At 34.8% G+C, this 27,412-nt stretch overlaps 1 protein-coding gene across 34 annotated transcripts in view; it reads right to left on the bottom strand.

The window, feature by feature from the left end:
- SNX29 (sorting nexin 29) overlaps positions 1-27,412 on the bottom strand; it is a 91,849-nt gene that overhangs the window by 38,675 nt on the left and 25,762 nt on the right. For 32 of the 34 annotated variants that reach the window (XR_006931494.1, XR_006931493.1, XR_006931496.1 and 29 more), the window contains 11 exons: positions 26,504-26,622; positions 23,128-23,203; positions 22,611-22,693; positions 19,561-19,624; positions 17,877-18,005; positions 15,750-15,832; positions 10,625-10,731; positions 7,612-7,728; positions 6,539-6,594; positions 5,082-5,163; positions 2,102-2,242 (listed from right to left, as the gene is read on the bottom strand). Coding sequence is in view for 30 of the 34 variants with exons in the window: in XM_046900928.1 (XP_046756884.1) it covers positions 2,102-2,242; positions 5,082-5,163; positions 6,539-6,594; positions 7,612-7,728; positions 10,625-10,731; positions 15,750-15,832; positions 17,877-18,005; positions 19,561-19,624; positions 22,611-22,693; positions 23,128-23,203; positions 26,504-26,622 (1,057 nt within the window). In the remaining 4 variants the exon portion in view is untranslated. The remainder of the gene's footprint in view (positions 1-2,101; positions 2,243-5,081; positions 5,164-6,538; positions 6,595-7,611; positions 7,729-10,624; positions 10,732-15,749; positions 15,833-17,876; positions 18,006-19,560; positions 19,625-22,610; positions 22,694-23,127; positions 23,204-26,503; positions 26,623-27,412) is intronic. The other 2 variants (XM_040647654.2, XM_046900927.1) reach the window with 1 other exon arrangement.

The following is a 27,412-nucleotide window of genomic DNA, read 5'->3' as shown; positions in this document are numbered from 1 at the left end:
TCAAGGGCACTGCACAATCTTAGAGTGTATTATGTTCCAAATACTGCTATTTCTGCTGGATCTACTGGATAACTGTTACTGATACACAGTCCATCTTAGAGCACAAACCTCTGCATTATTCCTAAATGCAGTGTCTACTACAACATGGTACAGAAATGCCTACTGCTAGGACAAAAATTTGCCTATACAATGGGCTGTGGAAATAAGCTTGCGTGATAAACTGAGGAGAACTGATGTAAATGCATCACTTTGTGATTTCCATGCTGTTTAAAACAAGTAGCCAGAAGAGTAATCACTAATCAATACCAATTACAAAGCTGGTTAATATCTCTCCATATTCTTTCAGAAATGCAATGGATGACATCCAGAGAATAGTTACTTCTCCTGAGACCCGATATGACAGAAAATGATAGTGGGTTTATAAATGATTAAGGGAGAATTTCAGTCCAAAGCTAACTCACTGAAAGCAACACAAAAACTTCAACTTGCTCAACTGTTACTTCTGTAATTATCAATTGTGTAACTGAAGTTATAATTCAATTAGTATATAAAGCAATTAGGATGAAAGACTATCAAAAGAGCTTAAGAGCTTAAAAGAAATCTTTCCTTATTTATTGAAGCGGTCAATATGCAACCACTTAGGAACAGTTTTACTTAACTGATTCGTTTTTTTTTTTTAATTACAAAACTCCACTAGAAATGAAAAACAGGAAGTCTTCTAACACATGAAAAAGCAGAAAAGCTCTCATAACTACTCTGATTTAGTAGGTTAGTAGCCAGCAAATAACATGCGCTTAGGACTTCATTTATGCCAAGTACAGAAATATATTGATATAGAATTTACCAAAAAGTGTATATCACTTACTATTCCAGTTTACTTGTATTACTACTCATTTCATAAAATGTGCCAACCTCAGCTACTCATTTTTACTGTATGCTTGGCAACTCATTTGAACTCAGATCACAGTTACTATCTTCAAATACAATCCACGTTCAGTCAAGCCTGAACACCACTAAGGAATCTGCAAGCTTTTTTTTTTCCTCCTTGTTTCTTTTTGATATTTGGTATGAAATTACTTTATATGAATTAACAACAGTGATTTTTCTTCCATAAAAAGGTTGCAACATACACCATTAGAATGATTCTGGCATTTTAGCAGCACAAGTATTAAAATGGTTGTAAGCCAAACATCTAATGAAGATCTAATGGTACTTCAATGTTATCTCAGCTTTCCTTTGAAGATTGAACCATTATGGTTGGTTCTTCTCAGATATTTGATACAAGGACTCAGCGACATGACGGCAAAAAAAAAAAAAACCAGGTAAAAGGAGAAATTCTCATACAAAATGAAACAAATTCAGTTAACATGAGGAATGATGATTTAAGCACCCAGCGGTTTAGTGTAGAAGTTTTCAAGTTTTAAGCATGATTTAAATCCCTCATATTTTACTTGTGATAGTTAAATTTAATTTTCAAATTATTTATTCACTGTGAAGGTGAATAACTTAGATCAGCTTTCAGGACGTACATTGAAGATATTTGCCTTTTACTAAAGCTGTTAAACATTTTAGAATTTTGTTGATCAAGAACTGAATAATATACTTTGGAAAAGCCTTCTCTCATTTAATAGGTCTTCAAAGGACAGTTTTACTATCTGTAATTTCAGTGTACCTACAATAGATAAATAGCCCAAGCTTTTAAGTAACGTTAAGCCTTCAGAAAATTTGCATCTGCTTTTTCTTATTCAGAAACTCCTTTTCTTTTTATTCTTTTCAGTTTAATAACAGAATGCTGTCAAATTAGCATTAAAACATATAATCATGCACTGACATCCTGGCTTCTTGACTAATGCTTATCAAGAAGTTATAGAATCAAAATTCTTTCCTCCCTTCCTCTCTCCCTTTAAAAATTTTTTAAAAATACAGCTCTAATATTTATGCCGTCCATAAAAATAATGTAAAGTTTTAAAAATAGTTCAGAAGTTCTCTGACCCATAGTCAATGTGCATTTAAGGAAAATGATAACCATTTCTTTTTTGCCATGTGTAAAGGAAAGGTTACTTTCTGAACTCTTACTGATACTATGAATTCATTTTATTACCTTATTTCCAATAGCTTTTTTTGGTGGAAAGTTAAAAGTCCTCACTTGCTGGTATTTATTCTGTAATTTATGATGCAAGCTTCTGAACTCTGCATATCTTCGATAAACATTCCATTCATCATCCTTTATTCTTATGTAAACCTGCAAAATATAGACATGAAAGGAATTTTTTTTTTTCCCTCCTAATTCTTAGACTATTTTTCAACTATTCTAACTTTCAGTCCATTTCCTTCTCTTCTTAAGATTTTTGTCTTTGATGAAGCACTATGCCAACATTATAAAACACTGTGCTGGCTCACATATACACTGAAGGTCAACAGTCACATCTGGCTGGAAGAACAGATCCAAAACTGCACTTCCACTGCATCACCTCTTACCCACAAAGACTCCTAGTTTCAGATAACTGCTCTCTTTTCTGCTTTCAGGTTTCATTTCCATGAAAGCTTTTCCCCCTGCTTGAGCAGGAGCATTCAGATACTGTGAACCCCCCTGAGAAAGACCATTTAAAGTACTTAAGAAGAAATATGAAGATATAAATCAGTCTGTAACTCAGACTTCCTGTTTAATACTGAGAAATTTAAACATTAGAAGAATGTTTATTGATGATAATCTTCAGTGAGCTCCTATTGATACTAAAGGGTTTCACACGTACAATCTACTTCTTAAGCAGCCTAAGCAATGTTCCCATTAGCTTTAAGTACAGTCAAACACTTATGACTATCTGAAATTCACACTTATTCCAAACAAGTCTCAAACTTCACCTGTTCCAATTGGCACATTTCAGCCTCCTCTATTTATTTGACAACTTCTCACAATTAACAGTCAATTTAAGTCCAAGATTCCTCAAGAACTCAGAAAAGTCTGAACTCCAAAATATACTGGAAACAATCTCAATATCATCATCATGCTTCAATGCTGCTGCCAAGAATGATGTACTACAAACAGATTTCGCACACAGCTGATACAAAGAATTATAATTGCATTTTTATTTTCTGCCATTGGAGAAACAAATGATAAAACAGCAAAAATAAACTGTATTATAAATAAAAGGATTCATAGCAATGAGCTCAGCCATTTATCCTATTTGTTACTCCCATTCCTCATCTGTTCATTCCATACTGATAGCTTGGTAAATATCTGCCACAATTTCAACATTGAATCAAATTCCCTGTAATAAGTAGCATAAATTCGTAGTGCTGTTTTTGAAGCCATTCTGAATTTATATAAGTTAATGCTTCCCTGATATCTATAAAATACATATTCAGCCTGCACGACTTCATATTTGATCTTAGATGTAGCAAACACTTCAACTCTAATTATGTCACCATATTGAGATATACACTTGTTTTTGTACACATGCATGTCTATATACGTACACACAGGCACACAAAAATAGAATGCAGACCTATTTTTTGGTAAGTTCCCCCCCCCCCCCCCCGTGTCAGAAAATAGTTATTTGCCTAAGATACTGATCTTAGTCATACAGAGATCAAAAACAACTAAGAATACAATTGATGTATCCTTTTATAAGGAAAGATCCTAACAGATACTAAGAGCAAAGTTTAAGAAAAATGACAGATGTTTTAGGTCATTTCTATAAGTAGTTCTTGCTCACTTTTCTTTTTAAAACATCTGAAGACAAAGTAGATTAAGTAGATAACTGCTCAAAAAAGTTCTGTGGTGTTCTGTGCATTTCTGTAACTAAACACAAACAACTGACAAAAGACATTCTATGTCTGTTTTAGACAGGTGCTTCTATCTTTTCATGTTACATATGCCTGGTATCTTTGCATTGTCAACAGATAAAAAGAATATTCAGAAGAATATTTGTACATTTTTCAAACAATTTACTTTATATCCAATATCATAAGCATATACTGCAGAAATAAGAAAATTCTCAAAGTTGTCTTTTTGACATTGTAAAATTCCAAGTATTTTAGAATCTTGCTATGATATTTGGCTTTGTTTTTTTCTTCTTGTTAGAGGCCCACTTGCAATGGTAATTCTTTGTTCTTTATTAATGATGAGTAACTGATGAAGTCTATTCAAAGCCACTTTGTAGCAACAGAACTTATTTTCTGAACTCCACAAAGCTTTGGATAAAACCCTGAAACTCTCCCATATTTTCACATGTTCTCGGGCTTTCATGATTTTTTTTTCTAACCAGACACAGTCAAATTCTGTTAAAAGTCTAACTACAGGGGCTGCTCCAAAAGTAATGTCCCCTATTCTATTACATTGTCTCACAATATCAGAAGCAGATGCTGGTGGCATGGCAGTACAAGTTGAATCTTCCTGCCAGTATCCCATTACATTTTGTTGCCATGCAAGAGATGGCAGCAGAGGGGCAGTCTGACAAAGTCATCTGACGTGAAAACGCATATGAAGCAAAGTTGAGGAGCTGAATTCCTTCATGAGGGAAAAATAGCTTTTATTGATGTTCATTGATGATTTCAGAACATTTACTGAGACCAAACATTGGATGTTAGCACAGTGAGGCAGTGGGTGGTGCCTTCCAGCAGGGGTGACAGCAACAGATTTTTGTAAGATCAGCACGTAGGCTCTTGTTTATCACCAGCCAAAATGCACAGCTAACGTTGGTGACTATGTTAAAAAATAGCATTCTGTAGTTGAGAACTCACTGTAACAAATAGTGTTACTGTGCTCTTTGGACCTGTAGTAGTTTCCACTGAAATAAAAAGGAGGCACTACTTTTGGAATGACCTTCTACATTTCATAAGAAGTTACAAGTAAGAATAAACAAAATTTTTCAAACACCTAAGCAAAATAGTAGCCAATGTGCCCTATGTTTTAATGAAGCAGAATATCGTTAAAGATATTTACTTACTTATATTGTGTGAAATATAAACTAAGATTTTCTAAAAGACAAGTCCTTTGTACTATCTCTAATAAAATTACACTGAGATCCATTTCAGTCAGAAATTTTACTATAGCATCCACGTTAAAAAGCATTACTTACTTGATAAACATGGAATGCATTAGCAGCTTTTCCACGCAAAAAGACTGAGGGAATCCAAACATTAATAAGAGCTCGATTTGATCTGAGTAGATAAGAGAAATACTTAAAACAGGGAAATAGAGAAACACGTTTATACATTAAAATTGCAAGTTTCCTGTTGTAGTTTAAGCTGTAAGGTGGCCCAGCACCACACAGTCATTCATTCACTCCTCCCCTTCCCACTGGGATAGGGGAGAGAACAGAGGAAAAACAAAGTAGAACTCGTGGGTTGAGATAAAACTATTAAATAAGATAGAAAAAAGGAAGAGGACAATAGTTATGACTATATATATATATATATAAAATATATATGTCTATATATTTTTTTTTTGTACATATGAATATATACAAAACATGATGCACAAGAAACTGCTCACCACCCCCCCCCAAACAATGGCCAACTAGCCCCCCCAAAGCAGTGGAAGAGAGTGAGATGAATTTCTCCCCCTCTTCAAAACTCCTTCCACATGATATTATATGTTATGGAATAATCCTGACTTAAACTCTGACAGTTTAAGTCAGCTGTCCCAATTCCATTTCCTCCCAGCTCCTTGGACCTTTTGCTCCATGTAAAACTGCTTAGCAGAAACTATAAACATTGGTGTGTTATCAGTGCTGTTTTTCTCCCAGAACCAAAACCAGCATCACACCAGATACCACCGCACCACATAAAAAAAATACCATCCTAGATGAAAGAAGGGCAGTTCTCCAAAATTAACATAACTGGGAAAGAAAAAATGAAGCAAATGTTTTGTTCTTATTTTTTTAAAACAGTGTATTTGACAACATTTGATTATTACTTTCAACAAGTTCAAAGTTTTGGTCTGTAACACTCAACAGCAAAGATACGAGTTCATTAAAAAAAACAGAAGAGCATTGGACAGTTACAGTGAAGCCACTTCCATTCACTCCCTCCACAATTAATTTCCAGATTTCTACAATATAAAGACACCAGCTACATCATTCACAAAAAAGCAACATTCATGTGTTCAAACCACACCACTTTGATCTATGATGATCTACTGCTTTTTTGTTTTGTTTTTTTTGTAGTGCTATTTGTATGCACTGAGATGAGAAGATGAGAAGGATCATCACACTACAAGTTTATCATCCACCAAAACAAGAATAACAGAAAACATTAACTTTTTGGTGCTATTTTAAAATGCTAAGTTCTATGACACTGGATGAACGTTTCAAGAAGATCTTCATGAATATGAACTCCTTGCATTCAGCTTTGTTAAACACTATACCAGGGCATGGACTGTATGACTCTCCACACTTTTTTTTTTTCTCCCCACAATGAAATATCACATCTGAGAATTCAGTTTTTTGAAGTAATATAGTAAAGGAAATAAATCTATTCACTTGCTTATTCTTTTTATCCATAAATGCACAAAATATGAGTATTAGAAACTTACATTTCAAAGTCTGAGAGACTCTGATCTTCAGACGTTTGACTCAAATCTCCAGGGACCTATATTTACATAACAGAAATCACATGCTGACTATTACGCTTTCTACATATAATATTAAAAGGAAATCAAAATTCAACACTCACATTGCAAAATGCAAAAAAAAACTATTAAGAAACAAAAAAATAAGCGATCATGCCACAGTAGTTTAAACATATCACACTTGCAAGGTCTTCATGTTATAATTGCTTTGTGAATGGACTAATATAGATTGAGAGCAATACCATTTTTTCAGAATGTAAATTAATTCAGCTGTTAGGAGGCTATTATAGCTAACATCTTCTGAAAAATACATTAGAAAAAAATATTAGTTACGCTATCCATTGTCTAGTTAATTGAAATTTCATAATCAGTATCTTCATCTTAAAATGTAGTTTGTAAGAAACTTTGATATGGTAAGTCCTCAGCAAATGGGAAGTTTCAACCTCTATTGCCATCTCATCAACATCTGCCTCCTATGTTGTGTGGCCAACATAATAACATAGGCATTACCTTCAAATCAGCCCTCATGTAAGAGATTTAAGCTCATGACGCAAAGAAAGGGATAAAATTAAGGGGAGGGAAAGAAGGTGAGTATAATGACTAAAGAAACAATAGAAATATCATATTTTTTAGCTTTTTTAAAAACGACTGAGCATAACACTGAAAATTTCATTGCCTCTATGTGCATTACAAAACTTCAGAACAGCAATTGCTGATGTCTGTAGATTTATGGATATAGGAGACCTCATATTTGGAAACCTACCAATTATTTAAAGTTGTTCAACCTTCCAAAGAAAGTTAAGAATTAAAACCCTTATATTTGAATACTTCAAGCAATTTTATTGTCTGAATATACCTGCCTTACATTCAATATTACTGAAAAGAACAATAGTACCAAAAATACCAAATAAAGTGCTCTTGGTTGATGTTTCACCAGCTGCTATTTCTGATAAGCTAATACAGATTTTACTTCAACATGAGTAACAGTTTTGAGCTGTCAAGAATGATATTCCTCCATTTAATAAACAAACACTTACCGGCCCTCTCAAATCAATTAGCTCCTGTCTCATATGGGACACAAGAGTTTCTTTAGCCATTAGAGCACGGTGCAGCCTCTCATTAAACTCAATCAATTCCCCATGCATTTCAGCCACCTGAAAAACATAATCCAGAGGTAAATGCCTCCTAAATTGAAAAAAAAAAAAGTTACTCCTATCAGAACTACTAGTCTGTGAAGTTGAATGAAAGCTTCAGTTCTGAGAGATGACCTAGCAACACCTAGTATACCTGGCAAGGGATTTGCCTTGAATGGCCAATCGTGCTTGTAAGCCTTACAGAAAACAAATGAGACAAAAAAGAATTTGTAGAATTATTTTCTAGACAGAAAAAAGACTCCATTCAGACAATCCTACCGTTAGAAGTTTCCAAGTAAATAATTTCTATATTCACCATAAAAATGAAATGTTGATGTGGGCCAGAATCATAGATGGAGTGCCAGATGAGCACTACTAGGGCATAACAAGAAAAGCTGCACTTAATAGGAGAAGTTAAAAAAAACAGTGACAGGCTGGCCCTGGTAGTGGACTACAGTAACAATACAGTTAAACATAATTTTCAGGTTACAGCAACTCTTGCAACATCTCAAAGAGCCATCAAAACCAGGAGAGTACAGATGCTATAGAGTAACATTAATAGGAGCAGAGTGGAATAGGATAAATCTCAATTCTCTACTCCAGCAATAGAACAGGGACTTGGAGTTTTGCCAAATGTCTTTAGAGTTCATAGTTTTCCTTCAGGAGAGAGATCACTCCACTGTGGATGCCCTGTCCCTGGAGGTGTTCAAAGCCAGGTTGGATGGGGCCCTGGGCAACCTGGTCTAGTAAACAGGGAGGTTGGTGGCCCTATCTGGCAGGGGGGTTTGAGATTCATGATCCTTGATGTCCCTTCCAACTCAGGCCATTCTGTGATTCTGGGTTTCCAGGCTGAGATCACAGAATAACAGAATTGCAGGGGTTGGAAGAGACATCTGGGGAATCATCAAGTTCCCTGCTAGATCAAGTTTCCCCACAGTAGGTTTCTCAGGAAAGCCTCCAAGCTGGTTTTGAATATGTAGATAAAGCAATAAAATAATTCCAATAACTCTGGGTAAACTATTTTTCAAACTAGCTTAACCAGACACTTTGAATTGGAATGACTGGTTAAGAATATTTAATACAAAGTAATATAGTATTTAACAGAATGCAAGAATAATCAACAATATCATAAGCTCCTCTCTGATTTACATTAATATTTGCAAAGTGCAGCTGATACACTAGAGGGAAGGGATGCTATCCAGAGGGCCCTGGACAGGCTGAGGAGGTGGGCCCATGCAAACCTCATCCAGTTCAACAAGGCCAAGTGCAAGGTCCTGCATCTCGGTCAGGGCAATCTCAAGCACATCTCAAGCACAAGATACAAACTGGGAAGAGAACGGCTTGAAAGCAGCCCAGAGGAGAAGGATTTGCAGGTGCTGACTGATACAAGAGTCAACATGAGCCGGCAATGCGTGCTTGCAGCCCAGAAGTACAAATGTACCCTGGGTTGCATCAAGAGAAGTGTGACCAGCAGGTCAAGGGAGGTGATTCTGCCCTTCTGCTCTCATGAGACACAGCCTGGAGTACTGCATCCATTTCTGGGGCTCTTAACACAAGAAGGACACGGACTTGTTGGATCACATCCAGAGGAGGGACACGAAGATGATCAGAGGGCTGGAGCACCTCCTCCACAAGGAGGGGTTGAGAGAGTTGTGGCTCTTCAGCCTGGAGAAGAGAAGGCTCTGAGGAGACCTTACAGCAGCCTTCCAGTGCCTGAAGGGGGCCTACAGGAAAGCTGGGGAGGGACTTTTTATAAGGGCAGGTAGCAACAGGATGAGGGCAAATGCCTTTGAACTTGAAGAAATTAGATTTAGACTAAATATTAGAAAAATTCTTTACTGTGAGGGTGGTGAGACACTGCAACAGGTTGTCCAGAGATGTGGATGCCCTTGCCTCGGCAGCAGTCAAGGCCAGGCTGGATGGGAGTTTGAGCAAGCTGGTCTGGAGGGAGGTGTCCGTGACAAAGCAGGGGGGTTGGAACTAGATGAAACTTAGAAGGTCCCTCCCAACACAAACCATTCTATGATTTATCTCTATAAAAATGTTTAATATTTAATAGGATATTTGGGTATGAAATTCCATTACTTTCAACTGGGAAGTCATTTTTATTTAAACTTAGGATGAATCCACAATCCCTCTTTTTTTATTTTTACTTTTTCAGTAATTAATGAATTTTATGTTACTTTACAAAAAAGAATCTTGTATTAGGAACTTTTTCTAACATGATAACATCAGCTGAACTGGTAGCTTCCACCAAACATTTCCATACTACAGTACTCCATAAGCTACATTATAAAGCTTTACAAAAATTATACACAATCAGAAAAAGTCCAATCAGAAAACTAAGAATGTTCAAAAAAAAAAGAGTTCAGTATGTCCTCAGGAATCTTTAAGTTGAATTCATAATACAATAAAGCTTGTTAATAATGTACTGTAGCTTACACAATGCCTGAAACCTACTGACTGACCATTTTTATCACCAACAATTATAACCTTAAGGAACTTGCTTATTAGAATCTTCATAGAAGCAGTATTTCTTAATGCGGTAAAACAATTAGTTCAAAATTGACGTATGAAATCATTGTTATGCTGAAAGATAACAATTAAACAAGTATGATCCTTTTTTATTGTAAGCAATGTGGCATTTTTATACCAATCAATTTTAATTAAAAATATGAATGTGTATCTTTATTAAGAAAAGTCTTCCAATCACATGAATTGCTTTCCATTAGCTTTGAAGTTGGACGAATAAACCTGCTTTTTAACAACAGAAGTCTGAAAATTAAACTTTTAATTCCTAGAGCAAAAATAACAATTTTATTTTAGACTAATGGGGAAAAAAAGCTAAAGAAATGTTTACAGCTTCAAATGCTACGTTATCATCACTATCCTTCAAAAGTTGTGCAGCATACTTTACCTCAATCAATTTTCTTTCATAAGAGCTAGCTAGTTCCTCATTGTTTTCTACTTGCTTTTGCTCTGAAACGGTAAGTTCACCATCAGTGCTCCAAACGTTCGGCAACACTAAAACAAAGAGACACCTCAAATTAAAAACATTAAATTACATAAACATTGAAGACAATCTGTTTCTAAGTAGCAGTTCTAAAAGACACAGTTCTTGAAGTATCAAAATAGGATGTAATATTAAACAAGTACTACAATGAAATGCTGCAGGGAGCTTTCTTGCAAGCACTGTTTAGACAAGCTCTCATCTTCACAGGAAAAAAAAAAAAAGCTAGAACAATCTGGCTATTTTGTGACTCCAGCTCCTAGCAATACCCTTTTTAAACTAAGTTCGTGCTTTTTTTTTTTCATTATTCTTTCAAAACATCATTTCATATTACTTGCACAGAACTATTCACACATCATAGAAACTACAGATAAAGTTTGAAATGTCATTTCTCAGCCCTATTATCTAACATTTCATCCTGTTGCATACAGCAGAATCTGCTCTGTTTATTTTATTTCTCACAGTTAATTGTCTAATTTATTCTTAGAAATCTTCAATAAAGAAGATTTCATGCTTCAGTGCACAATTTATTTAAAATCAAATATTCTTCTCAGAAAAGGTTTTCTTGATAGTTAATCAAACCTGCTTCACCTGCCATTTAAGCCCATTACTTCTCACCACAGTGAATGAAAACTGGTTTATTCTATTCCAGTTCCTAGCTCCCACTTACATAATTCAAGATCACTTGAAGGCCTAAGTAAGTCTCCTTCAAATTACACAAACTCCAACACAACTTCTCTTCATGGAGCATGAATTTACATAACTACATTTAGTAGAAGATCTCACATAAAATACAACTCTGATAACGTGAACAGCTTTTGATAGATGAAGAAAGACATACACCAGATAGCATGGCATAACTCAAGATTAATTTTGTTCCTTCATTAGCCTGCACTTTCCAAACCATGTTATTTCTTGTTTTCTTGCAAACACAATATTATTTGCAAGCTGCTTTCTGCAGCTTCCAATTTATATTAGTAGACAACTTACTCCGTGCCCTTGTTGATATATATAACAATATATATATCAACATTATATATAATTTTTAATTTGAAATTTCTTTGTCCCCCAGATTTTCCATGATTTTGTTATATCAGTCCACTAAATGATGAAAAGTGATCTCTTCATATTTCTTCTATCTCTAGCAAACTTCAGAAACAAACTACTTGCAGTAAAGAACTACCATTCTTCTTGCCATCATTTAAGAAAGTAGTAACTAAACTCTGTGTGGTAAAATCTTAATAGGCTACTCTGTTCACAGCATTTAAAAAGTAGTCATGCACCTAAAACAATAAAAAATAAGGATTTAACATACACTATCAGGGGATGCTTTTCATACAAAACCACTATGAGCACTTTAACATGAGCAATTCTAGGCAATGCTACCTGCACTACAAGGTAGACCTCACATGCCACGTGGCATTAAGTGCCACCATTATTAACAAGTCCACATGTTCCCATAAGAAGGACAAGACACCCACAGCATTTCAGTGACTTTTGTTTTAAAAACTTGAAAAAAAAATGTACTATATGCTACGAGTTTCTAACTACAGTTTGCAATAGCATAGTACTCTGAGAAATCACATTTGATTTTAAAACTGGTTTTTCCTGAAATTAAAAAAAACTATATACAACCATTGGTCCAAAAAAAAAAAAAAAGCATAAATGCAATTAAAGCACTTCAGGGCTTTCCACCCCACCCCCACATTTTATGAAAGCTTCTTAAGATTAGTCAATTAGCTTCAAGGGTCTGTTTAGACAAGAGAACACAAAGCTCCTTAAATAAGCAGAACTTAGGATTATTATACCTCAGAAGGTTTAAAAAGTGGTAGACATCTAGATCCTGATGATGGTTGTGAAATCAAGATTACAATTATGTTAATACTTAAATATCAGTAATCAACCTGTTCAGTCTACAGTAGTTTTCACTCACTTTGAAAGTTGGTATGCTCTTCTCAACTTGACACAGTCCTAAAGCTTGGGCATTATATTTATAATCATATTTTTAAAAAAAGCAAACAAGCTGACTTCCACTCAGTTTCAGGAATCTATTTGTTACAATTGGAAAGATTAACACAGTAGAAGTGTGATACAGGAATGTAACAGCAAAAGGACCAGTGCGGATAAGATGGTATCTCGAAGGAAAAGTAAAGGTACTCACCAAATCTAAAGATCTAGGCTCACAGAAAGGACTCCACAAGGGACAGATCTCCAACCAGAGATCCTTCCTAGGTGGCAGTCAGCCCTTAAATGGAGGGGGTCTAAGAGAGGTGCATCCAGGCTCCACCCCTTCTGGTCACACAGCTGAATTGCCTTCACCTGTGCTTACAGGGCTGACTGGGTCCTCTCCCAGGTGATCAATCAGTCGTTCAGGCCACAACTCAATAGTTTCCATACACTACTAAAAGCTATCGTCAATAGCATCTGATCTGATTTATTGTAGTAAGCATGTATACTCTATTTATAGTTAAAAAAAAAAAAAGAATTATTGTAGGAGCTCAATTTATTCTAAGCCTTTCAAAATAGTTTCACAGAAATTCCAAACATATCGCAATCTAAACTTTGCAATATATGTAAGAAGACTTGACTTCTGATATCACCTGGAAGAAGATGAATCATCATTGAAACTACTTATTATGATAACATAATGCAGTATTGAAATTAGCTGCATGAAATGATTTAATTATCCCTGATGAGGACAATTTCCTAACACTCCAGAAAAGATGATGGCTGAGTATTTTTTAAGTTTAAACAAATAGAACACCACTTCCCTGTAAGGCTAAAGTCAAAAAACTTAATCTATGAATATATGGGTTAATATATAAGAATATATTAGAATATATAAGAATATATATAAGAATATATAAGAAACAGAAAAGAGTTACAACTTAAAATGACAAAAGCAGAGAAATCAAGTTTCCTCATCCTATTGTTACCGATTGTCCAGTCTAAGAACACAGCAATAAAACAGATCTTGCAAACATACTGTTATCCTTTAAACACATAAGCTAATTAAGAACAAGACAAGTGTTAGTCACTTTAAATTATACTATAATTAGAATTCAAAAATTTGTCTTAAGTTATACATTAATGTATGTATTGGAAAGTACAAATAGCACTTTCTACTAATGCAAACATTCTTAATTATCAAAGGTAATAGCTGATGAATTAATGCTTACAATGAGATATTGCAAGGTAAGTATGATGGATAAAATAGTTACTACATATTGTTCTTGAAGGAGAGTATAGCAAATTTGCATTCACAAATAACAGTCTTAATATCAAGCTGTTTTTAGATGGCAGTTTTTTAAAAGACAGCGTGGGTTCTTTCATTATTGTTATTAGTTCGGAATTTTTTTTTTTTTACATAAATATTCACATAGTCCTGTTAATCAACTTCTTCACTAAGGAACAAGGGTCAATTTAAGAGCGATTAAAGCAGAAGAAAACAAGTAAAAGATGCTTTCTGTTGTCCACCAATAAGCTGAATACAGCATAAGGCCTAAGAGTTCAAGAAAACCACTGAACTTAAAAAAAAAAAAAAAAAAGAGAGACAGAAACATTGCCAAAAGAGAAAGGACTTCCAAATTAAACCGAGAGATTCTCAAACTATACATACAATCAAGACAGTATGTGCAGTTCCAGGATAGCTGGCTGTCTCTGAGAAACTGTAATTATAAGATACTTAATGCTGGCACTTTCTTCATTAAGCTTCAGAGTTACCCTTTTACTGAGTTTCTAGATCTAATTCTGGTGCTGTAAAAATGTTTCCATATATTCAAGTAAAATCTTGTTTTCTGCCACCACAATTCATACAAATGTATGAACAGTAATAGTGAGTAGAAAAATGTACATCAGTGTTTTCCTCCAAAGGAAAATATACCAAATACATTATTTTCACTGTTAGGACACAGAACTCTACCATGGTTGGAAGAGATTAATAGATCTTAAAATTATCTCTTGCTGATCCCCGTCATTGGGCACCTTAATACAGAAAAGACACGGAGGAGCTGGAGCACATCCAAAGAAGGGAAACAAGGCTCGTGAAGGAGAATATGCCCTACAAGGAGCGACTGAAGGAACTGGAGCTGTTTAGTCTGGGGAAGAAGAGGCTGAGGGGAGACCTTAATGCTCTCTTCCAATATCTGAAAGGTGATTACAGTGAGAGCGGGGTCTCTTCTCACTACTGGTGACAGGACAAGGGGAAATGGCCTCAAGGTGCCCCAGGGTAAGTTTAGGTTGGATATCAGGAAAATCTTCTTTACTGAAAGGGTTGTTAAGCACTGGAATAGGTCCCCAGGGAGGTGGTTGAGTCACCATCCCTGAATGTGCTTAAAAATTGTTTTGATGAGGTGCTCAGGGACATGGTTTAGCAGAGTTCTATTAAGAGTTAGGGTAATATGGTCAGGTTGCAGTTGAAGTTGATGATCTTTAAGGTCTTCTCCAACCTGAGCAATTCTATGATTCTACGTAAATGATACTATTTGCTTTGATGAAGTTTCAGCAAGGAAAGCAAAGATATCCTGATGGTTTCTACTGAACAGTAATTTGATGGTATGCCATCACATAAAATTATTTTACAATCAAGGCTGATGTCAAATGAAAACTGTTCAAAACAACAACAAATAGCCCAGTCAGAGATATACCAGGGACAGTGCTCACAGAAATGGAATTGACCTCTTTTCAGCTCGTATTTTCAGTAGGGGGAGGGCTGATATACTGGATAGGATGTTCCCTAGCCACACTAGGGTTTTTATGTGTGGCTGAAGTGTTGCTTATCAATCTGGACTCACACAGGACTGGGTAGCTGGTTATGTACAGAGGTTCATTCCAAGTTCAATCAGAAAAGGAATGCAGATGCATATAAAGAAGACCTATGGCTATTCATTGCCTATTCTTTCGTTGTATGTTTGTATACAAGTCCAGGAGCAACTTCCATCATTTGGCTATTAATTATGCCTCCAATAAATTCTGTCTCAATGGCAGAATCCTGTGCATGGATTTTTTTTTTTTTTTTTTCCTTTATCCTTACCTTCCACTGCTTGACCTTCTCTTCTGAGCATCTGGACAGCTCCTACATACTTCTTAAGTTGCACTTTTAGCACTTCATTTTCTCTGTTGATAAAAAGAACAGCATAAGAAAAGATTACTATTTTCTGAAAATAGAAGACCATTTCAGAGGAAACAAATATACCAGCTGTGATAATGGGCTTTACTTAGCTTGTCATCAGGATAACAAAACAAAACACTTACACATTAAATAATATGTCAACAGAGCACCAGGCAAATTTGTTTTCCAGGCATACCTGTAAGTAACTATGAAACTCTAGACAGATAACACACAGACTACAGAAAACTGGAAACAGCTTACACACAAAGATGTGCATTTTATTTATGGGAATTTAGTTAAGAAAGAGAACTCTTCAGAAGCACATGCAAATACATCTGCTGGACCTTGTTATATATGTTGGCCCAATATATACGTTTAAGTTGCTGTTGTGTGCAATATAATTAAGATTCAAGATCCAAAATTAAATAAAATATCACACTGCGTTACAGATTATGTCATTGTTAAAAACTTCCAAAAACAAAAGAATAATCATTTTAACCACCTTCATGCTTATATATTAGCCACAATTAGGCAGTTCCATAAAAGCATGCAAAAGAACTTCTTTAAGGTAGGGGTGATGAAACACTGGAACAGGTTTCCCAGAGAGGCTCTGTGGTCCACTTGTATGGAGATATTCAAGACCCATCTAGACAACTACCTGTGTGCCCTATTGCAGGAAATCTGTGATTCGAAGAAATTCAGTTTACCTAAGATGTCATCTATCTATTCTATTCCTAATCTATTCCTAATCTATTAGTAATCTATTCCTAACTCAAACACCTCAGACACTGTTTGAGGAGTTGTTCCCGTGTCAAAATTTCAACCATACTAAAAAGGACTAGTGAAAACACACAAACTTAGGCAAATGGACATCGCTTTATGGGCTTTTAAATCTGTCTGATGCATTAACACAATATTTTGATTAAAATATGCAATAACATTTCAGTTGAAAGTGTACAGGAAACGTAAGCAAAACTGGATGTCAGCAGCAGCAAATCACTCTGCAAATTCCAATTTTTCAAGATCATTCTGGATTGTATTTTTTTTTGCCAGTCATCTGGCCTCAAAGAAATTGAGCTCTTCCAAACTGCTCAAATAGAATGCAATCATTCTCAGGATAATTTATGCATTGTACTAGCTAGAAGTTTGAAACTGAACTATTCATTGGATCTTTTGGAAGTATTCAAGATTAGAAGAGAGTAAGAAAGGTTTTTCTCTTTGTTTGTTTGTTTGAAGTACTGCTTCAAAGATTTTTAATACTGTCTAATAAAATTACAATAATTTAGAAGCATATATTGAGCAAAGCATATATGTTTCATCATTTCCTCAATTCCAGATCTTCCACCAAGAGCTGATCTAACTTCAAAGCCAATTAAGGTTGAACAAAGTGAAAAATATATATATGATTAGCATCCTAAGAAATTACACTATAATGTTGAAAAATATCATAGGAAGTCATGCTTTTTGCCATAAATAATGTAAAGAATTATGACATTTTCACACCCGATTTCAAAATTAAGCATCAAGGGAAACAGTAAATTAAGGAAGACAACAAGAAGATTAATCTGCCTACCTGTATGACATCAATTTGCTAATAGGACAAAAATAAAAGAAAAATATACTGTTCGGTTTTTTTTAGATAATGAGGACTGATTGTTTCTGGTTTATTTTGTTAATGATGAAAAGCAAAGGATTGGACTAAATCATGTACGTCTTTAGAGTTAGTTGCTGTTGTTGTTATTGTTGTTTTGTATTATTACTCTTTTTCAGTATTTCTTAAATGATGCCCCAACAGTGTACAAATTATCTGGAATATAAAAATTCTAAGGAGTACTTAGAAACTTCTTGCCTCGCAATTAAACACCACAGATACTTTATCCCCTGTTGTCTTCCGAGATCCCTTAGCAGCGCTGGCTAGACTCATTACCCAACTACGCAACCCAGCCAGTATTTTTGCAGCTTTTATTTCTTACTATTAGTCTAATTCCTACTTTGGAATTACTTTCTAATTGTTACTATTACTTTTGTGACTGTTTTAATGTTTCTCACCGTGCCAAGGCTTGGACTTTCGTGGCATGTCGCTCTTCCTGTTCTGCCACCTTCCTTCTCCAATTGTCCATTTCCTGCCTCAGTGCTGCAGAATGCTCCATCTCACCATCAAGCAGATTTCTAAGGGACCTGGAAGATGGCAGCAGCATCTGTTAGGAAACTGTAAACAGTAATTAGAGGATAGTCTATGAACTGCAGAGTAGGTTGTTTGAATGATACCATTAACATCACCCTAAAATTTCATTATTCAATGTAAAAAAAATCATCCAGTTTGATTATGGAAAGATATGAAAAGCTGCAAGGAAAAAGTATCCAATCAAAACCAGTTGTAAGTGCTTATTATTACATTTGTATTAACCTCATAAACATACACAATCTGTTACAATATCTACTGTACTACCATACACACAAAAATTTACTATAATAGAAAATGACTTATAACCAGTTTTCTGTGCTCCACTGAAAACTCCTACTTCCCAGACACAATCTAAAAGAAATTTATTTATTAGCCACAGCAGGAGACAGGTAGGACACTGTCATACACCTCTGTGTGAAAACCTTGATGAGCTAAGAAGGGTCAACATGATGTGAAACTCAAAGCATCTCGGTCCTTCAGACAAAACACACTAAGTTGAACAGAGCAGTAGTTTGCAATCATGGGAGCGAGGAGGTGAAGAGGCAGCAAAATGTTATCAGTTAGTAGTCTCAACCCTAAAGGCAACATTTAATTAAAATATCTATTAAAAACGAAATTACTGCAAAAATCCTATTATAGAGTAACAACAGTACATCTCCAATATATTTTTATTTTCATTTGTTTAACCATGTATTTCAGTATATTAAGTAAATTAGGTCTGTGAGCATGTTGAATGAACCACATACTATTTTTACTTTTACATCATTATTTTGCCCCAAGTGAACATACAGACATTGGTGCATGAAAGCCACTTCCAATGTAACATTGTTAGTGGTTGTATGGGAACTGTTGAATCACAGTCTGAACCTCTGATCACCTGAGCCACAGGAGTACAGGTAAAGGCAATTCAGCTGTGTGACTGGAAGGGTTGGAGCCTGGCTGTAGCTCCCCTAGACCCCACGTAGGGGCTGGCTGCCACTTGGGAAGGATCTCTTTCTGGAGATTGCTCCTCTTAGAGTTTTTTTTTTTTGCAAGCCTACGACATGGGTGAGCATTTTCATTTATTTCTAATTATCCCTTTTCAACGTGATAATCTTTCTAGCTGTACAATCTGTGGATACTGGCCTAACCACACCACTCTGTATATTTGCTGATTATGCAGTGGTCCTATATAATTTCTGTACTAAAAGGGGAAAAAAAAAAAAAAAAACCAAGTTTTAATACTTGCATAAATATAAACTTTAACTCATCCAGAAAGTCTTATGAGATCATAAGACTCTTTTGGCTATAAGTTTTGATTTCAAAAACTTACAACTGGCAAAACCTCCCAAAGACACCTACCTATATGTGATTTGAATTCAAAGGAAAAAAACTGAACAGTTGAATGTTGAAGTACTAAGCTTACCTTTCAAATAAAAATAATAATTACATCATAAAGATGATAGATTACACACAGCTTTATATAAAGGACATCTCATATTAGAGAAACTGAATGACAACACGTATTTGAAATTATACAGCACCTCCTGACTGAAAGAAGAAAATTACCTATTCTGTTCTTCCAGTTCATCCTTCCTATTCATCATGGCCACAATAGCTTGACGAAGTTCATCTAAAAATGAAAAAGAGAAGGGAAAAGGGGAACAGGACAAATTAGCGTACATTTTTGCTCATTTAAGATCTAACAGTCATGTATGTGGTGGTGCTATTTCAGCAACACACTTATGATGATGTCAAAGTCACCTGCTATTCAACAAAGCACCTAACAATTCTCTTGATCTCATCACTAATTTGAGCAACCTTTTGAAAAACTGTATTATTTAATACAGAATCAGAAGTACTGATCAAATCAAACTCTATTTGGTTTTAATATAAACACAGGTTTGTCTATAGTTGAGGCTGTTTTAATCACAGCCACGAGGCATTTTAAGATATAATGCAGCACCTTTTCACTGTATTAATGAAATACATTGTTGCTTGCTTGCTTTGCTACAAAACCTGACACAGTCATACAAGTATTACAATGAGACCAAAGTAGAGATGATGTCATTGCTTTCTCATGGCATTTCTTCTCAAGCTCAGTCTACTGTTTTAAAGATTACAGAATTTCTGAATCTTATTTCCTATTAAAGAAACCTTATTTCCTATAAATAACTTCAAAAATAATTTACCTCCTAATATCAAGACAAAAAAAAAATGAGACAATTTCTTTGAACTTGTAAGAAATAGCATCTACAGCTGCACTACTATTTCAAGGGAGATCTTCTGTTCAGTGTGGGGATAACTTAAACATCATCTTTCTGTACACAAGTTGGTATTTCACTTGCATTCATTTGAGTTATGTTTAATGTTGATACCAGAGTAGCTTTTCTGTACTGTAAAGAAAAGTGTCACCTCAAAGCCATGCTATCATAAAGGTTTTACAATCTAACTGTACAGCTGTACTATTACTAATACCTATAAATCTACAGGAAAAAAACTATTATTAATCATCTAACCTAAATGAGATTTTGACTTTCAGATCTTGTTCAAATCCATAAAAAAGAGCAGCCCTTCAAAGATTTGAATGGCTTCCAGCAAACACCTGAATAGATACACAGTTTCTCATGACATCTGTTTTGTTGTGTTGGTTTTTTTTTCCTGCATATCAAAAGGACTGAAAAAAGGCTAGTCCTATACAAGCATATCTGAAAGGAAGCAGGAAAAGAAGAAATAAAAAACCAACTCATTTCATGCTTTGTCTTCAGAATTAAGAACTACAAAAACCCATAGTTGCTGGGGACCTCAGAGCTTTTTTCACTGCACTATTGCATTCCATTTTTCCTTATTGCGTTAGAATTAATCTCTATGCAACCAGGCTATAAGCTTCACCATTTAATAAGTCTTCCACTAACTGCAATACAGAAAAAGAACTTCAGTGTCTGGATATGTCATAGCACTGAATTGTTCCTGTACGGTAAATCTACAACCAGTAACAACACACTTGAAAAAAGTATTTTTGTTCAACATATTTGGAAACAGCTTTTACAAAGATATTAAATTGTAAGAACAGGTAGTTGAATTTTTATTATAATAATAATTAGATTATTTACAAATAGTTCTACTGGCTTCACAGATTGACATCTTTCTCCTGCTTGTTCCCTCAAAACCTCGTCTCGAATAAAAACTTAATGTTTACATCTATGCTTCTTATGATACTATGGTTCATTTAGTTTAGAAATTGCTAAATATCAAGAATTGAAAATCTCAGAATTTATTTTCTATTTGATGGTTGGCTTAATTACACATATGCACTATCTGAACAACTGAAAAGAGATTGCGGCCCCTGCTGGTATCTATGAAACAATAAACCAATGAAGTGCAAGAAAAGCAGGAAGTTTCCCATTAAAACTCTATTACTGGGGGAAAAAAAGAAAAAAAAAAAAAGCAGCTAACACAAATAAGAAAAGAAGGATTAGACTGTAATATAAACAAAAACAAAAAATAAAAACAAACATAAATACACATTTACCCGCTTACCAAACTTCACAGTAACTATCAGCAATGATTCCATCTACATCTTCAACTATGTGACTTCAAAGTCCCAAACTAGATTCCCACTTCAAAAAGCACATTGCGAGAAAGGATTTTTTGGCTTTCTAAAGCTTAATAAAGCAGATCCATACTAAAGCATGAAAAAATCCAATAGAAATGCATGGCCCACCTCCTTCAGCATATCAACATTAAATGAGAATATGGCAGTAGAATATCATAGCGTTCATTCATTTTGATTATTTTTAAATCAATTTCACAAATGAATGTTGCCTACATCACTTCTGTATTCCTAAACGTTATCATTTAAAATTTGGACATAGTTAAAAAAAACATGCACATAAGCCAGAGCTTCAGGAGCAAAGCCATATCCACCAGTTCAGTTACAAAACTTTCTGTACAGAGAGAGAAAAATAAAACTACTTGCTTGTGTATTTAGACAGTGGGACAGTTTAAGCTTGCAGAATGAAGAATTAGTTCTTATGTGAAGGTTTAAAGATGGGGTAAACAGACAGTCAGTACTTCTACAGGTCTCTTTCTTACAGCAAAGGCTACTTATCTCATCGAGCTCAATTCTTAACACTACTGAAAACAAGACCTCAATCATAAATAAAATTTCCATTTATGAAAGCACACGTTTATGTTTGGAGCAGATTTTCCATACTAAAACCATATACTGAGTGCAGAAGGAGCTCTGGATTTGGTTTTTTTTGCCCCATTAGGCCTTAAAAAAGCACACCAAATAAGATCATATCAGAAACAACCATTAGCACTTTCTCAACTTGCAAAAGTTTAAAGATACTAATCAAATCATTACTGTTCTCTTAACAACCCAGAACAAGTATAAGGGTATTTATAGCAGTTCTGTGGAAAGAGAGGCTAATATATGCAACTGCAATGAACCTTGTATTGCCAATTCAGAACTATTTTAGAGCAGCCATTGTGGCCAGCATATAAGAAATGTACCCTCTTACAAACAGACGTTACTGAAATAAAAACAGAAATGAAGAATTAAAGGACTTAAAAAATTAATTCCATTTATCTAGATCCATCAAGGAAGTACTTACTAACTGTCATGGATTCGGGCACAGTGGCTGAAGGCAACATACTGTTTAAAGTATTCACTTGAGCAGGAGGACTGACTTCCACTCTAGTTATAAAAGTACAATGTCATCAACAAGTGTAAATAAAATCTTGAATTCAAAACTTGAGAAAAAAGAAACTAGAATTATCATCAACTATTCAAAACAAATAATCATGCCAGAAAACAACACACATTCAACCACCTTATGTTCAATTATCATTTAAGATATCTGTTTTGTCTGATTTAAGAGCACAGACAAAAAAAGGCTCAAGCCAAGAAGTCACAGAAAGCATGGTTAAAATACACAAACAACATAAAACTTGTTTTGTTCTTCCAAACATTTCCAAGAATAACCTAATAAACAGTTTGTTTTCCAGTGCTGAATGGCTATTTGTTAGACAACCATAGTAAGCTGGCAGCTATCTATAGGTTGCAGGTGTTGTGGGTTTTTTTTGTGTTTTTTTTTTTTTTTTCCCTAACAAGACATATTTGACACGTACCTGTAGGAAATATCAGATCTTCTTGGAAATAGTTCTACTGCATCATTTTCATGTCCCCCTCCATTCTCCAATTTATCTAAAGCAGAATGCATACATAAGCTTTCTTAAATTAACAGTATTTTAAAAATAAAAACAAAACCAGAAAGAAAATAGTTATAGTTTTATTCAGATATACTTACCTTTACTTAAGAATTTTAAGTGCTTAAAAGCTTTCTCCAAATCTAGCTTCTGCACATTCACCCCAAACGCAGGTAGGATTGTAACACAATCACCAGTTCAGGAAAGTTTTCCTATAGCAAAACTACTTATTATAGTATAGATGTTGACATTTAACACAGATAACAATGCTGTAAAAGTTATGAAGAAATTTTTTTTGAAGTTATTTTTACAAGTCCCAGGAGTTTAATTAACATCTGACAAATGATACTCATTACAAATCTGTTCTGTGACTTGCAGGAATGGAATTTGTAGTTAGTCCCCCGTATCTGAAACCTTGCAGAGGTGCCATTCTTTTATACATTCCCAACAGAGCATCATGGCTTTTCTTAGACGTTTCTCTCTCTTTCTCTTTTTTCTTTTTTTTCTTTTTTTTTTTTTTTGACATTTGATACACACACCTATGAACCAAATATCAGAAATCAGGTATATCGGGTATTTCTCAGAAAAAAAGTGGATAATACACATCTGTCCACAGATCCACAACTTTCAGTATCAAAACATGCACATCACTGGGCCTGCCATGATGGTAGGTAAAGGAAACAAACATCCTCCTCCTCCTCCTGGGAATGTATATATATATATATATATATATACACACACACACACATATATACGCACACACACACACATATATATAAAATTCAATACTAATTATTATTTATTTTAATGTTTTATTAATTTTAATATTATTTTAATATCATATTATTTAGCATTAATTATGAATTATTTTATATTATTTAATTTATTATGTATATATACGCACATACACACACACACACATATATATATATTCCTATGCAGAATATATGAATATATATATTCTGCACCTCAATGTGTAAGGGTTACAAAGATACCACACAACAATCTGAAATCACAAGCTAATAATATCAGCATACAATTTAAAAAGCAGGAAGTCTGGACAAAAAAAATTGATGGGAAATAAGACTTATGACAGGATGACTATGGAGAACTTGCTTTCTGTTTTTTTTAAGCTGTGAAGTTTACCGAAGCTCAGTTCTTAACTATATATTCCATTTTCCTTCCAGGAAACTGATTTTTGACTCAGGCTCTCTCATCTCTAAGTATGTGGAAATATAATATGTCCTGACACATCCCTGAAGCATAACAGCAGACTGTGAAAACTCATATTAATAACTATATGTTATATATTTGAAATAGATTACATCTCATTATTTATCTGTGTAAGATCTATGTAGCAAAATAATGGTTTAAACAATATGTATTGCAGGAGCTCGCTAAATATATTTGTATGATGGATCCTCTAGTGAAGACTACACAAATGCTCCATCATTCCAGTGCTGTTTAGAAGGGCCCACTGACAGCACTGGAAGATGAAACTAAGAAACCAGATAGTAAAATTTGTGATGCTGTTTGTTATAGCAGATGAAAATGATTTCATCCACCAGCCCAATGCCACATTGTTATGGTTTGTGTGCTGGATCACACAATTTATCGGGAAGCCAAAGAGGGAAGAAGGAGAACTGAAAAGATCTGTATAAAGAAGTACTAAAACAGATCCGATTGGATCTTAAGCACTGTCTTTAAACAGTTCCAAGACAAAGCAATGTTAATGAATTCTAACAGTCAAAGACATCGTTTCTGAACATAGAATTATAGAAAGGCTGGGGGTGGAAGGGAGTTTTAAAGATCATCTAGTCTAACTCCCCTGACAGGGCAGGAATATCTATCTTTCAATAGATCAGGTTTCCTGACTCCGATTTCAGCTACATATATCGTTAGCTCTAGTTTCTGATTCCCTGCTTGTATTGTGAAATCCAGCTGTCTACTACAAACTTCTGCAGTTCAACTGCAGAATCCCATTTCCCCTGCTCCTCCCAGTACAAGAGAAAATACTGACTTATATTCCAGATTTCAAGCTGTTCTAGTAAGAGAACATTTATAAACATACACACTTGGCTTGTAAGTTTCTGCAAAAAGTTATTTAAGATAACAGGCTCATAACCATGGCACAAACTGTATGTTTTCTAAATCCACTCCTTCATAAATGGAAAATGTGGGAAAACTAGAAAAAAAATGAAAGATACTTTCTATTTTTTTTTTTTCTGAACCTCTGGCATCTCTTAGGAGGTACAAGTACTAGAATACAGCAGAGGGCAGTATAGCATTATTTTATGAATCGTGTTATTTTTATCTCATAAGGTACAGAAGAAAAGTCACACTTTCTCACAGCCATTCAGTTAACGGACTTTTTAAACTCTCAGAACAAACGATGCATTCAATATTTTACCATTAAAATAGATTATCTGAATGCCACTGTGATGTTATTATTGGTCTCTGAAAGGATAATGCATACTCAAAGTTATATAGAAGGCAACACTTTATAAACAGCTGGCAGGTATCAACTCCACACATTTCTGAGGAAGTTTTTTGGTTTTTTGACACCAGAACAGATACTGAAATGTAGCAAGTGCTGTTTTCCATACCTCTACCATTCTCATTGCTTTCTTCAAGATCTGGTCTTCAAGATATGGCCCACACCACTCTTTAAGTGCAGTACCCAAAAGTGCAGAGGCCACACCAGAACATTAACTTTTTTAAGTGAATCTTTCATTTAAGCATCTCAGCATGAAATGTGCTTTCAGTGTAGAAGCACAACACTGTTAATTAATTATGGACTTGTAACCGACTATAACTCCAATATCTTTTTCCAAATAAGTATTTCCTAGCCAATCACTCCTCATCCTGTATATACAGAAACAACAACTTCTATTGAATTGCATTCAATATTTAGTAGTTTCTCTTCACAGTTCATCTTCACAGTCAAATTGAAGTTACCAAACAAACTTGTAGCTTCTTCCAGCATAGTGACATCTAGCAATTGGGTAACGATAATTCCTATTTAACCATTCAAATAATTAGCCAAACACCACATATACAAGACTACAGCTTAATCACAACAGATCTCTGGTCTATTTTCACATGGATAAATCAACTAACCAGCTTAGATAAGAGCTACGTATAAGACTACTGAAATGAAGAACTTTGACTCCTATCTAGAAAAAAAATATTTGAACATCTTGTCCAGTTTGTACAATGCCATGCTTCTTTACCACTGCTGCATGTTAAAAATTTCATTACAAAGCTTGTTGGTATTACATACAATTAAAATACTTACCAGTTTGGGAGTAAGAGTCAACAGCACTGACAGGAAACAGAACATCTGAGTCATAATTCAGGACTTGCAGAGGAGTCCAACTGCATATCTGAGAATTGCATGTGACTATTTCAGGAGGCCTATACAGAAAAACAAAAATAAAAATTATATAGTAAAAGATTTCCACAATGCTCATATTTCTTTCAGAGATATGACTGCATGAAAAACCTTTATTTCAATCTCCCTGTCAACTCCTTGGTTCAGATGTACATAAATTCACAGAAGACGTACAGAATTTCCTTATAGCAGCCTTCCAGTACTCAGAGTGGGCTTACAGAAAAGATGAGGAGGGATTCTTCATCAGGGAGTAGTGACAGAACAAAAAGTAACAGTTTTTAAACTAAAAGAGGGTAGTTTTAGATGAGACATTAGGAATAAAAGTCTTTTCCATTACGATGATGAGGCACTGCAACTGCTGAGGCCCACTGCTGAGGCCCAGTGGCAGGGGCTCCTGCCCATGGCAGGGAGGCAGAGCTCAATGATTTTACGGTCCCTCCCAACCCAAACTATTCTGTAATTCTATGATTCAAAGATTGTACCATTCCAAACTATCAGTTTTACGATTTTGTCTTGGTTAACATTTCTCTGATACTAGCAGGCTCTGCTTAAAATATATGGGTGAAGCCAAACTAAAGCTGGTATCACACTAAGAATAAGTAAATGTCAAATAAGTCAGAATTGCAGCTTTGCAAAAATTTTGTAAACTGAGAACCTCATGGAGAACAGATCCAAAATATCAAGATTCTGATTTTAGGTGAAACATAGATACAAAATATCCCCAAACCAGTCCAAATTATTTAAACAAAAAACAAATAAAAAGTCTACCAGGATTTTTGTTAGTTACACAAATTTGCCAGTGCCTATGAAAGA

This window comes from Gallus gallus, chromosome 14 (assembly GCF_016699485.2).
Source record: "Gallus gallus isolate bGalGal1 chromosome 14, bGalGal1.mat.broiler.GRCg7b, whole genome shotgun sequence".
In the NCBI taxonomy this organism is placed as follows: domain Eukaryota; kingdom Metazoa; phylum Chordata; class Aves; order Galliformes; family Phasianidae; genus Gallus; species Gallus gallus.
The sequence above is the reverse complement of the archived record's forward strand: the minus strand, read 5'-3'. Positions and strand labels throughout refer to the sequence as shown.